Below are 14480 nucleotides of genomic sequence, written 5' to 3'. Positions count from 1 at the left end.
CACCCCAGCCCTGGGCTCTCCCCCGCCCACACCCCCTGCCGCCTCAGCTCTGGCCCCCACCTGCATTCCCCTGCTGCCCCAGCCCTGGGCTCTCCCCCACCCCCCGCACCCCCCTGCCGCCCCAGCTCTGGCTCCCATCCGCACCTCCTGCCACCCCAGCTCTGGGTCCTCCCCCACCCACATCCCCTGCAGCCCCAGCTCTAGCCCCCACCAGCATTCCCCTGCTCCCCCAGCCCTGGGCTCTCCCCCGCCCGCACCCCCTACAGCCCCAGCCTGGGCTCTTCCCCAAAGAAGGAATTGGGGGGACTAAATGGACGGTACACCTCTCTATCTGAAGCCTAGCAATGGAGGTATGTGGATCCCACTAGAATTTAAAATGAAAAGTAAGGAGGGGAGGCTCTGGACCTGGGCAGCTTTAGATACAGTACCAGGCACTTAGGAGGATTTCCACTTCTGAGCCATGGAAGCAGAAATTGACTTTTCCTTTCCAGATATAGCTAATATTCAGAAAGGGAATCTAGCACCTGCCTTCCAGATTTGAACACCCACAAAATTCAAGAGTACTCAAGCTTAATTTGGGCAGCTGTTACTTCATTTCCCTCAAATCAAATATACTGATCCACTTTAACTTGCTGTAGAAAAAGTAGAATAAATTGAGCAAGAAATGCTTCCCAGTGGTTATTAGGACTGGAATTGCTAGTTTCAACAGCCATTGCTTTTTTTTTTTTTTTAAGTTTTAGTTTTATTTGTTTAAAAGGAAGACCGTGATAGTGCATTCCCCATAGAAAGAAAGAATGGAACAAAAGAATAATAAAGGCACCTCAACTTTTCCTCATTTATGTTGGACAGTCTTATAATATGCATCCAGATATCCTCCAATCACACAAGCTGAAAATTGTTCCACTTTACTGCAGTTCTGTAACCATATGGGAACCAATCCTGTCTGTGTTCTGTGCACATCCAAAATTCCTGCTGAATGACCCGCCCTAGGAGCGAGTTACCAGTGACCCAGGGCTGGGGTTGGGGGCAGCCAAAAATTGTTTTGCTTGGGGCAGCAACGGCCCTGACAGCACCCCCTGCAATTCACAATTTTTGCATGAAATGCACAGGGCAGTAACTGGAAGTGGTCCATGTGATATGATGGTATTATTTTGGAGTATCACAGATGACTATATTCCATCATTCAAAAGTCTTTTTGAAAACCCCTTTCTTCATAACCACGGTCTGGCTAAATCATTTCTCTTTTCAAAGTGAAAACCAAGCACTTCATATGAGCAGTATTCATAGGTTTAGGCAGAGGAAGGTAGCTCAAAATAATCATGGGTATTTACACGTTAAAAGAAAAACTGTTATACAGTGCTATTATGTGGTGCCTTCCTGGCAAACACCGTGCGGTGAGAATTTGATCACGGTATTGCATTGCAGCTGATTGTAAAGCAAAGCCCTTTTCCCCTCATTGTGAATAACAGCAGTGGAAAATGCTAATGTATACTGGCACATTGTAGCACGTCAAGTGACAGGTCACATCTAGGGAAGATAGCATCAGTTGTCTTTTCAGCCAATTCTTCTCTAAACTTAGTCCAAATAATGTTACCCATTTTATTTCCAACTAGAAATTCAGTAGCACAAATAGATACGACTGAAGTTATCTAATTTATGTTTTACCGTCTCAGTAGGTGTCCACACATTCATGTATGAATCTCAACACAGTCATTTCAGACTAAGTATCACCCTGACAGAGTTATTCAGAGTGCAGACTATGAAGAGTTCCAGAAATTCTAGTTCTATAATTATACTATGATGCTTTTCGACTCTCATCAGCAGTAGGCTGTTAGTGTATGTAACTTTGGTCCTGCTCACACATTGTCAAAAGCCAGTGAAACTTCTATGTGCGGGGTATTTAAAACATCAGACAAATATGTCACTCAAGGTACAACAAATATTGTGAGGTAATTTTATTCCCCCCCCTCATTTTTAGGTAAAAATATTACAGTATACAAGATAATCTTATTAAAGGTAAAAATACATTATTTTGATTTTTTTTCTCTAAACAGGTCTACCTACAGTACACGTTTTTCTTTTTGTTTTTCTTTTTCTTTTTTTACAAATATAACTATTACTCTACTAGGCTATCTGTGTTCTCATCTGGCACTTAAGAACTGATCACAGGTCACCTTCTGATTCTGCTTATTTTTCTTAGCTGATATCTAAATGTAATGGTCATCTCATAGGTGCACCTTGTAAACAAACAGTACAGTTTAGTGTTTCCAAAGTAATAAGGTGTGCTTTGAGCAGCTTAAAACACCAAATAAATCACGTTCTGAATGTTTCCCTTGTAAGAGTACAACCGGAGGACTTTGTACCACTGCAGCTTGTACATTGGTGTAATTTTTAAAACTTCTCCCTGTTTTTCTTTACTATGGCTGAGCAAATAACTCCTAGCAAATCCTTTTTTGACAAATCCCCCCTTTTTGTTGACGGAATGTCCCCAGCCAGCTTGAAGTGGGTTCCCCCCCCCAAATGTATTCATAGTTTGAAACCATTCAGCAACATTCTTTGTGAATTTCATCGATGCTATGGCTTGCCATTCGACATTCAAAATCTGAACTGAGTTGCCTCATTGTGATTGATCACAAGTCACATGGTATTGTTATTCTTCCTTGACTGAATGAGTTAACTCTTAAAATGAAATTTCTAGTATAAATCCTCGTAGGAAGGCAATTCGAGATCACTACATTTTACTGTGTGTTTTCACATTTGCTTTCCATTAACCTCAGTGCTGTTCTAACTCAATTTCATGGGTGTCCATGGAAAGCGAGCACAAAAGGAGTGCACACCTCTAAGTGAAGGTGAATTTGTTTAAAAGTTTTAATGAATATTTGTGGAATATTATTCTTCAGGGTTCACCCAGATCTAAGGCCTAGATGTAATGGGTCAAATCTCCAGTTGATAGAAATCAGTTTGGCTCCATTGATTTCAATGGAACTATGCTGATTCATGCCAGCTAAGGATTTGGCTGTTTGCTTTTTTTAAAAGGTGCTTTGGGTATCTAATATAAGTATGATTATCTTTTGGAGATGGTGCATTTATTTCTGATGTCAATGGGCTTGTTTTATACCCAAATGTCACCTTATATCATAAAGATATTAACCGATTGTTGGCTTCACCCAAAAACATATTCTAATGCACAGGGCCCTCACCAATATTTCTTAGGTGGCAAAAGTTGAGGACTCCGTACGCATCTCTTGCACTGTTTTTGCTCCCTTAAAATGCTGGTTGAAATATCAAATAATGTTTAGAAAACTAGTTGTCTTTCTCTTTGTTCACCATCAAATGTCCTTATTTAAGTTCTTCCCAAACTTGTCACTCAGCTGCTGTATTAGTTTTGCTAACTCTCCAGTAGCTTCTGACTTTTCTTCTAGAAGCTCGTAGCGGAGACTGGAAATATCTTGCTTAATCTCTTTAAGTTCTCCTACGATGAAAAAAAAAAGTTCTTGTAAATGAGACTGAATTAAACAAGTCATCGCCGTGTTTTAATTCCGAAGAATGAGCTCATTTGGGAATGCAAACTATGGGCTTGGCACTAAATGTGTGGGAACCTCCATAGAGTAGCAGTTACACAAAATTCCCCCCACGGACTTAATGAAACGAACTCCATTAATACTGCTAACAGTAGTAATGTGTGGAGAGTTCTTGTTCTTTCCAAGCCCATTCCTTCACCACATACAGATTCCCAAGCTACACAGCGGCTTTTTAGGATTCAGAATAATGCTTCAGAGAGACCATTCCCTCGCCAGCATTCCCTTTTCCATATATACTGAGTAGGAAACTACACGGATTCCATCCCTTCCAGCGGCAGAGGGGACAGCTCAGGACAACGTTTTTAAAAGGGGCTTTCTAAGGCCCATATGAATGTACAGTGTAATGTGCCATTAAGAAGTATGGGTCTGTTGGAAAAAAGGGTGGCCTTGGCTGTATGGTGGAATGGTGCTGTAAGTGCCCTAGGCAAATAAAAGGTGTGTTTGTGATGTAAACTATAGAAAGCTTAGCAGAAATATTGGCAGGATTCTTTCCTCTGCTCTGACCCCTGTACGCCACCATGATGATGTACGGGGTCTAGGAAAGCCTCTTAACCAACTGGGGGAGAATTTGTCTAGTGCAGGCACTGGGTAGGACAGTTGGAAGCTGCCTTACACAGGTCCCTTCACAAGCCCTAGTGTAGGGGGTTAGCCAAGGTCTGAGAGGAAAGAGGAGGTGGGTCCATACACCATGCCACTATGGTGATTCTGGACAACTCCAAGGGTAGGTCTGCTGTAACTTAGAGAAGCTCCCTAGACAACCTAAATTATAGTGGAGATCATTTCAGCCCACAGAAAGGGCCAAAATTGCCAGGCCACAAAGATGGTTTGAACTATGCCCACCAGGGTATGCCTGTGCATGCTGCCTCTCCAGAAGCCACCCCAGACAGCCTCACCCATCTGATTTATGATTTGACATATCAGTTTGGAACTGAATGGAGATGCCTGATTTCAGCTTTAGTGATTGTAACCTCATGAACTGTAAAAGCCACTTGCCTTCATTGACTTCATCATTCTCTCGATCAACCTGAGCCTTCAGGACATATCGCTTAATAAGACGCTTCATTATTTTCTGAAAAGTGAATAAAATGGTTAAACGGTATGATATTGGTTGTCTGTAATCCTAGGTCTATTATGAACTGTTTGAGCTACAGAGTGATGAAATCCTAGCTTCACTGGATCAGTCAGAGTTTTGCTATTGATTTCAGTGGAGCCAGGATCTTACCTTTATATTTACGCACTTGGTGTTATAATAGTTGGACAACAAATATTTAATGAGCATCCCACAAGAAAGGCAGGTCAAAGAATACTGTGGGACACATCCGAATTTGGTGGATAGCCCATAAACGCAAAGTAACTACAAATGGTTAACTATCAAACTAAGAAGTGGGATCACGTTTAGGTTTTGGGGATGTAGGTTGCTGTTTCAAGTATTCATAAGAAAAAATCTGGATGAAAAAATAAGTTGTTTATTAATGACATTATAAAATTCACTCATTACTTTGAACTAAGTGCCTGATCCCAAATTTACTGAAGTCAATGGAAAGACTCCCACTGACTCCTGTGGGTGTTGGATCAGGGGCTAGGAGAACTAGGAAACAAGAAACTCACTGAAGGATAGAGAGAAGAGTCAGAAAGATCCAACAATGTTGGAAAAAAGAATTAAAATGAACAAGAATGACCTTAGAAAAATGGCACATATTTAATATACACAGCAAAAAAGAATACCATGTAGCGGTATGAAATGGAAGATTATTGGATAGAAAGAAGTACAGACATATATAGGAATGAGAGCAGACAACAAATCAGATATGAGCTTGCAATGTGATGCTGTTGCAAAAGTGCTGAAGCTATGGTTATATATAGAGGTATAAAAGAAGTCCAGTTTACACTAGGCTACAACTGGAGTCCTGTGGAGTCTTCTTCAGTATGGGGGGAAAAACATTGATAGACTGGAGTGCTGAAGATGGGCAGCAAACATGACAAAAGGATTAAAGGGACTGACCTCCCAGGGTATGTCCACACTGCAACAAAAACCCCACGGCACCAAGTGTCAGAGCCCAGGTCAATTGACGTGGGCTTGCGGGGCTAAAAATTGCAGGGTAGACATTCAGGGTTGGGCTGGAACTCAGGACATGAGACCCCACAAGAGGGGAGGGTCTCCAAGCTCAGGCTCCAGCCTGAGCCCAATTGCATACAGTGCAATTTTTAGCTCAGGAGCCCAAGCCTTGCGAGCCCGAGTCAGCTTACCTGGGTCAGCCATGGCCATGCCACAGGTCTTTTATTGCAGTGTACATGGACCCCAGGAGACTACCTTTAAGAGTCCAAAGTTAGGCATATCTATTTTTAGACCCCAAAATAGCTCATTTGGGTGCCCAAGTGCATGATTAATCTACATTTGAGTGTGTAAAACTGTATGGAAGTGTATGCATTCTTGCTTGGGAGGAATTTCCTCATGCAAAGTGGAGTAATGGAAGCTTATCAGGCCCCCTTGCAGGGTTCCCCCTTCTGCTCCACCAGGGGGCTGAAGTTCCCCACCATGAGGCAGCATCCAAATGGCATGATTGAGCCCAAAATGTTTTGTTTCTTGGGGGGAATTTCAACCCAACGATCAATGCAGGTGGTGCTCAATCTGCAAGGAGGCTACATCCCTTTGGGATTTGTCTCTGATGATGATGTAACTCCAACCAGGATTTTTGAATCTTTTCCTGTCTAACTGAGGGATATTCTCCATCTGCCTTCAAGAAGAGCTGCATTGACATCCCTTTTTCGAGCACGCAGACACTAGAAAGGGAAAAGACCATCTGCGTCTACCTTCATCTTAAATTACCGCAGTCCCTGCTCCTGGGAGTCGCTTCATTGATTCATCACAGGAGGCAATGACATCTCTTATTTACTGAGTTCACTTTGTTTGACCCTTAGATTTATAATCTCATAAACAGCCACACAGCTGAAAAGACTTTAAGGGGGGTTACTGTGCCTGGACAATGATGTTGAGCATTAGTCACTGAGGGGCACAGCCTGTGCCCGTGCCTGACCTCAGTCACTGGGCTGGTCACTGGGCAGATGCACAAGGACCAGGGAAGAGGACTCTGACACCTCAGGATACAGTCCACCTTCTGTTGCCCTTCTTCATAGGGACAAGAAAGGAGAATCCAGACAATGGCAGATACTCTAGACCAACTATCCCCACCTCCCTTGGACTGCTCATGTTCCGTCCTCTCCTGCCCCTGCCTGCTGCCATGCAAGGAGCCGCTCCCAAGCTGAATTTTCTGTCTGCACCATCTCAGCATACACAGCCCTCTCCTTTGGTGCAGCAGAACCACACTCGTTTGGGTGCCTGGGGAGCCTCCATACCCTTAAAGGCAGGAACTGGACTTGCCTTCCGGATCTTGCTCCTGCTCCCACAGAAAATCTAGGATAGGGCTAAGAAAGCTCTCACGGTCTTTTACAGTACTATGAATGACTGAGGCATGTTACCTGGCTTCTGTGTAATGATGCGAATGGCTACTCCCATTGGGACTGAAAGGCATTCATTTTACGGTGGTCTGTTTGAGCAGTTTTGTCATTTTTGGATAAAAAATGGTGGGGGACAACAGCAACTTAACATTTATCTGCCTAAGGCACTCAAATGTCCCCCCCATCTTAGTATTTGAGCATCTCGCAATTGTTAAAATATACTGGTCCTCACATCATCCCTGACTGGCAGAGAAGTTCTATCATCCCCATTTTATGAATGGGTAACTGAGACACAGGGAGTAAGAAATTTGCCTAACCTCACAGATGTAGTCTGTAACAGAGCAGGGAACTTGACCCAAGTCTCCCAAGACCCTAGCTAGCGCGCTAATCACAGGAGCATCCTACCCATAAAACCTAGATTCAGGCCCATCTGCCCACTGAACAAGAAGAAATTCTGTTGCTTTAAATGTCACTGGCAATCTCCCCAAAGGTTTTGAGGCACAAAAACCCCTAAACCAAAGCAAAACCAAAACCACCCCACCCCTTCTTCATGATCATTAAGTAACTAGATGTGAACTGTAGCACTATAAAGGCAGGTGAATGACAAAAAAGAATCCAGTTACTTGTATATGTGTTATCTAGTGATGGAATGTGGAATGTTTAGGACTGTGTCTTTCTATAGACGAGATCTCTCTCTAACCAGGTGGGTCAGTTAAGGGAATACATATGAGACACAGTGCACATACTGTATGCTGGAGATGGCCAAGGTAGTTCAATCCAGATGGAAGACGTGTTGCCACCTGAGAAAACATAAATTGAGGAACATTCTGGGGAAAGTGGGGAAATACTAGATCCCAACAGAAACAATTTTCAAAATAGGAGACAAAAATAGGGAACTTGCAGGAAAACAAGGAATCAACATATAACGAATGCCATTATCTTCTTGACATTTACCATCACAGAGTATTTACCTGGGCCAGCCACAGTATTTGCAGTACAGTCTATATTTACAATGAGTAGTACTCTACATGCCATATAGCTACAGGTGGCAATGGTCAAGATCTTCATGGTGCCAACTATACCAGAGAATATACCGTTGTAAGGATACTGAACAGAAGTAATGCAAATGTAACAATTCTTTATCAAGAATCTGAGGGGTGGATATCACTTTGCAGCCTTTGGAGACATCCCTTGCAATATCTCCAGCAATGCTACTGTGTATTTTTGCCTTAATATTGTATTGTGGCTTTGCATCTCTATTGCCATCTACCACCCCTTCTGGGTTCTTTGTTACTGTAAGTGAAATGGCTTCTCAACCACATAGTTACTGGTCAAGAAAGTCATCATAATTTTCAACCCTCCAGACCTTGCTCACCCAAACAGTTCCATTGATTTCAATGGTGTGATACTCATCTAAGAAAGAGTTTCAGGAGCAGACCTTAATTAGTAAGTTATTGCCTTCTAGGCAGAAATAAATCTTCTTTATGTATTTATTGGCCCTACCTTCAAATACTCTTTGCTCCTTCAGTTTTTCAAGTACCTTCTATAGACTTTATCTTGCTGGGTCAAAGGAGACTGAAAAATGGTCTTGTGGTTAAGACACTGGAATGGGACTCAGGAGATCTGGGGTCAATTTCTGGCTCTGTCACAGAGGGCCATATTTTAAAAGGTTTTTAGGTGCCTAAAGATGTAGATAAATACCTAATGGGATGTTCAACTCCAGGGGAGTTAGGCACTTAGTTGCTTTTGAACATCATATTAGGCATCTATCTACATCTTTAGGCCCTGAATACCTTTAAAAACTTTTGAAAATGTTACCCAATATCTAATATTTACTACACATATTTATACCTTTTTATCCCAATAACCAATTCCTTTCCTTAACCCTGTTAACAATTTACAAATACTTGATATGTGTAGATGTTAACCATGTACCTGTTTAGTTGGAGATTTTGCTACTACATACATAACCCACTGTTTCCACATAAAATAAGTCTACCAGAAGCATAAATTCTCAGGACGGGAACTTGGTGAATAATTGATTTTTTGGTTTGGTGTCTAAACTGAAAAATTCTAAAGAAAAGAAATAAAATTGTTTTGAGTCAAACCAAAATGACAATTTTTCAGTTTTCTCACCAAAACAAAAACTGACAAAGAAATTGTTTCAGGGTGAATAAAACATTTCATTTGACCCAAAATGAAAGGTTTAGTTTCATTTCGAGCGGTTTTTAAAACCCTTTTTTGATTTTTTTTTAGTGAAATCTACATAAATTTCAAAACTAATTGCAATTTTGAAATGAAAAGTCAAAGTGTTTCATTTAATAAATGTCACATTGAAACATTTCAACTTTTTTGAAAGCTTTTTTCCAAATTTCTAGTGGCCATATTCACCCTAAATTCTCTAACAGTTTTTGGTTGACCCAAAACTGCATTTTTTGGCAAATAAGTAATTTGTAAAAAATATTTCACCCAGTTCTACTCAGGACTTTACAACAATGGTAATTTCACAGTGTGGGGAGAGTAAGCTGTGTCATCACGGCTCTCATAATTATTTTTGTAACATATCACATTGCACATCCAGCTAAATAGGACAAAATATTGCCAAAGAAAGCACACGAGGGAGTTAAAATAAAGTCTAGAGAGACAACATTGTGTCATGACAAAATGAAACACCGTCAATGAGTCTAGGTCTAGGATGAAGCTCGGGTGAACTTTTCTTGTAAGTTCAATACCAGTGACTGGCAATTAATTACCATGACAATCACGTTAATGTCAAATGTATTTCTGTAGCTGCCATGCTGCCGTAAGCAACTGTGAAACTAAAAGGACTGGACTCAGTCCCATAAACTACTGTGTCCTTTGATTTGTCATAGGTCATTGCTTGACACATCACAGGATGGAGGAGTCCATTGTATATTGACAAATCTGAGCCTTGCAAATAAACCTTGTTTGCTTACAGATCTTTTCCCTTGCTCTTGATGTTCTACTGTCATTACCTGATATCTCGCGGGCTTGTTATAAGCCTTCTTCACAGTAAAATTTTCTGAATTTCGAGCGCTTGACTGAAAACGAACTTTCTGAAATTATAAAACATAATGAAACATTAAATCTGTAACAGCTTCTTTCCCCAAACAACCTCTCCACCTCAGACTAAACAGTCTTATGCAAACATTAGAAAATGTTGCATTCTGTGAGCTGGTTGGAGATGCTGCAGAAGAAAACCAGCACTTCCATTCCCCAATTGATAATATAATTAATATCTAGCTCGTTCATAGCACTTTTCATCAGAAGATCTCAAAGTGCTTCACAGAGGAGACAAGTAGGTCATCCCCATTTCACAGACAGGAAAACAGAGGCACAGAAAGGTGAAGTGACTTGCCCAAGGCCGTTCAGCAGCCCAGGGGGAGAGAGAGAAATTGAACGCAGATCTCCTGATACCTAGTCTAGTGCTCTATCTTCTAGGCTACATTGCCTCTGCCAGTTTATAGGAGGGTGCAGAGGGAGACAACCCGCTCATTTCTTTGCCAAAACGAACGGAAGAATTATTGGATGAGAAATTCAATCTCATATTGTCTAAACAAAAGGTGTTTTAACTGTATCCCTCTCACAACTCTTTGAGACAGGCAGGTGTTAAGAGGCGAGAAGCAGTGCTTTCTTAATTACTTCTAGGGTTACCATACATCCGGATTTTCCCTGACATGTCCGGCTTTTTGGGCCTCAAATCCCCGTCCGGGGGGAAATCCCAAAAAGCCGAACATGTCCGGGAAAATAGGGAGGGGCCGGAGCCGCTGGGTGCTGGGCTAGGGCCGGCGGTGCTGGGCCGGGGGTGCTCGGCCGGGGGCTGGCCCGAGGCCGGCACCCCAGGGCCTGAGCCGAGCCAGGCTGGAGACACCGGGGCCAGCTGCCGGAGGGAGCCGCTCGGTTGGGGGGGCCAGACTGGGCTGCGCCTCCTCCCCCCACACCCCACAGCTTACCTGCTGCCTGCTTCAGGCTTCCCGCAAATCAAATGTTCGCGGGAAGCAGGGGAGGGGGCGGAGTTGGGGCAGGGACTTTGGGGAAGGGGTGGAGTTGGGGCAGGGGCATGGGCGGGGCTGGGGCCCTGTGGAGTGTCCTCTTTTTGGACACTCAAAATATGGTAACCCTATTACTTCTAATTTTCTTGGCGATCGTGGCTGACTTTTGAAAATAGCTTTTTGAATAAAGAGAAGAGAAAATTACTCGTCAGACCCAATGGATAGTATCAATTAACTCCAATCAGCCGCAGAGACACATTGCAGATTACAAGGGCAAGCTCTGTAAAGCCCTCCTCTGCATTCCTCTCCTACATTCTTCCTTGTCCTGGTCTACACTAGGCTTGCTTCAGTTCTTCCTCTTATCTCCACTATCACTCGGCTTTTCTCTGACCCATTGTCAGCTTCTTCTTTGATAGCTCCTCCTATTCTCCTCCTTTCTGCATATTCCTTTGATCTCAATCTTCGTCTCCTTCCCTCCCAGCTCATTTCTATGCTTCTTTCCTCTTATTTGCCTCTGCTATTTTGCCCACACAATGAATTTCTTTGGTCCCATCCGGGCAGAGTGGCTGCCTCTCTTCGGCTCTACATCTGTGCTCCACAGAGCCTCCCTTCTCCTCAGCGTATGTCCTGTGAATGGCAGAAGCAGCTGGCAGTTTTCAGTTCACAGGGCCTAAAAATGTGCAGTGACACTGAGAGGAAAATTTAAAAGCATGCCCTGAAGTAACTTAGAACATGCCCCCTGAATATTAACAAGCCCCCTGAAGCTCCTGGTGATGCTGTCTCAGAGCAGCACTGCAGCCTCTGTCCCGCGCAGCAACTGTAGCCAAAGACACAAATCCAACACATTTTTTTAGGTCTCGGTTCCCAAAGTTGTTTTTTGTTTTAAACCCGGCTTGAGCCGAGGAAGCTAAATGAGGGTCAGTGCAGTTTAAACGACGTGGACTCGTCACGTGTTTTAATTTTTGCTGAGTTTGATGGCCACGGCAAATCAGCTGCAGCTGAATTTTGGATGAAACACTTTGGGCATTTTATTCAAAAACTCCAAAGCAACAGAAGTGCTGGAAAGGAAGAGAATACATTTACCAAGGGTTTTTTTGGCTTTTTTTAAAATCTGCTTGCTAAGAACAGTTTTGTCCCAATGACATTTCTGCAAATAATATATTTCCACAGGATCAGGTTCTCCCCAATTACACTGACATTTCTTCGGGAGCAATTCTGTTGGAAAGCGTCAGCTTTTTAGGAATGTTTCTCTGTGTGTCTCCTATTTTGTCATGCAGAAGCTCATTGGTACGAAGGGAAAACTAACTTGCCTCTCACAAATGTGCCCATTCCAAAGTCAGCGGAGTTGTGCTGTCCCAAAGCACACATCTCTTTCAAAAGAATGAACAGGTGGCGGAAGAGGCAGGGCCTATCTATTACTGTGTATGATTGTCATTAGGCAGCTGAAAGTGGGGAGGTTGTTAATTGCGGCTTCAAGTTGCTGGGAAAAGTTAATATTCCCTGGTTGGGACCCTGCTTCCAATGATAAAATCAGATGTGGTATTAAATGTTGATTTTTACATAATGACAAAAAATAAAGAGAGAATTTAGGCAATATATAAAGAACGGTTTCAAGAGGCAGCATAGAAACCTGGAGTAGGAGTCAGGAGACCTGCATTCTTCTGCTCCCAGTTCTGCCATTAGCCTGCTTTGTGATTCCTAGGGGAAGTCACTTCACCTGTTCCCCTTCCCAGTCTATTTAGCCCATAAGCTCTTTGGGGACTGTCTTTCACTAGATGTCTGCACAGTGTCTAACTCAAGGAGGCCACTACCTTGGTTAGGGGCTCCAGGTGCTACTGTAATAAAAACAATAAATAAGTTAAGAGTAATACTGTACACCAGGTAATACTGTACTACCAATAATAAATAAGTCAGAGTTCAATGCTAAGCAGCTCTTTTTGCTCATCTGTGAACTAAGTAAAAATCCTTCCCTTGATGCCCACGAAGGACATGATGGTCTATTTACATTCAGGATGTTAAAAGAAAAGAAGCACATGACATACCCGTAGCTTGGAATTCAGCATACCCATCTCAAGATCATTTTCACAGTTTTTGGCCTTAGATTTGCAGAGTTTTATGAGGCACATTTTTATTCTCATTATGAGATAATAAAATGATTTAGGGCTTGGCACTAGATTAAAAGGAGCAGGCAGAGTCCTTCCTTCATCAAAGTATGATAACCACAGCTTGGCACGAGCAAATTTCCACTCCACATCTGCATCCTCCTGCAGTGGGGAAGGGAAAATGAATTGCAGAATTAGTGTTTTGAAAGGAATTGAGAAGTATTATTGCATTGGCACTCAGATGCACAAAGGTGACTTAGCTGGAAAGGGTATGAACCTTGTCACTGAAGGCCACTCAACAGGAGTGTTTCTGATACAAAAGTCTTGCAGATTTATTACTCCCAAATCCGTTTAACCTCTTTATATTGAAATCTGGGTATTTACTTGTATGCACCACCTTTTCCAGCTGCTTTCAGTTGGCGCACAGACAATATGCAAGACCATGTTCTGAACGTAGGACCGCCCTCTTTAATTACATATTTTGGGGGTGTACTACCTTTCATTTCAATGTGGGGAGTCAGGTGGGGCAGGTAAGGACTGAAGTGGTAGGAAAAGGAATCCAGCAAGCAGTGGCGATACAGCCAAAAAACAAAACCAAACAAAAGAACCCTGAGTCCAATTTCAGAGCTGAGTGAATGATGATGTCAAGAAGCTGCAAAATCTCCTCTGGGCTGCTGGGCAAAATACATGGGAGAAGTCAGGGTAGGTCCAGTGCCCCAGGCAGATACCTTTTAGTGCAGTGGGGGAAACTGGAAGGCACTGACATACCCCCAGTACCGCCAGCTGTTGCTGTGGGGAAGGAGTGGCTGGGGGTGGGGACATTAATAATCAGTCCTCCGCCAGCTCCTTCCAGAAGTTGCTATTCCTCATGTGGAGGACGGAGACAGGTGAGCCCAGTACCCAGACGGGCCTGTTCTTATCTGTCTGGTGGAGGCCCAGGAGGAATAAAGATTAAATAATTATCCTTTCCAACATGCTTCCTACGCTTTGTCTGCTAAGCCAGGTGCGGTTTCCAAACGTCACGAGTTCCTAGGCTTCTCTAGAGCAACCTTGCAGTGAGCACGATTTGAACAGAGCAGCTGGTCAAAGACCGCAGAGAGAATGTCAGTCTTGCAGCCGGCTGAATTGACTGTCACATTCTTTCTAGCTTAGGGTTACCATATTTAAGGTTTTAAAAAAGAGGACACTCCACGGGGCCCTGGCCCCACCCTTCCCTGCCCCCGGCCCCGCCCCAACCCCGCCCCTTCCCCAAAGTCCCCGCCCCAACCCCACCCCTTCCCCGCCCTTTCCCCGCCCCTTCCCCAAAGTCCCCACCCCAACTCCACCCC

The 14480-nt window shown here is 43.3% G+C and overlaps 1 protein-coding gene across 7 annotated transcripts in view; it reads right to left on the bottom strand.

Annotated features, from left to right (window-relative positions):
- Window positions 1–1970: 1970 nt before the first annotated feature.
- Window positions 1971–14480, bottom strand: part of TRPC7 (transient receptor potential cation channel subfamily C member 7) — a 118408-nt gene continuing 105898 nt past the window's right edge. For 3 of the 7 annotated variants that reach the window (XM_034780443.1, XM_034780441.1, XM_034780444.1), the window contains 4 exons: window positions 13093–13314; window positions 10034–10114; window positions 4575–4650; window positions 1971–3472 (listed from right to left, as the gene is read on the bottom strand). In XM_034780443.1, coding sequence (XP_034636334.1) covers window positions 3330–3472; window positions 4575–4650; window positions 10034–10114; window positions 13093–13314 — 522 coding nt within the window. In that variant the 3' untranslated portion in view covers window positions 1971–3329. Of the gene's footprint in view, window positions 3473–4574; window positions 4651–7783; window positions 7838–10033; window positions 10115–13088; window positions 13315–14480 lie in introns of all 7 variants that reach the window. The other 4 variants (XM_034780437.1, XM_034780438.1, XM_034780439.1 and 1 more) reach the window with 4 other exon arrangements.

This window comes from Trachemys scripta, chromosome 8 (assembly GCF_013100865.1).
Source record: "Trachemys scripta elegans isolate TJP31775 chromosome 8, CAS_Tse_1.0, whole genome shotgun sequence".
Taxonomy (NCBI): domain Eukaryota; kingdom Metazoa; phylum Chordata; order Testudines; family Emydidae; genus Trachemys; species Trachemys scripta.
This window is presented reverse-complemented; position numbering and strand designations above follow the sequence as displayed.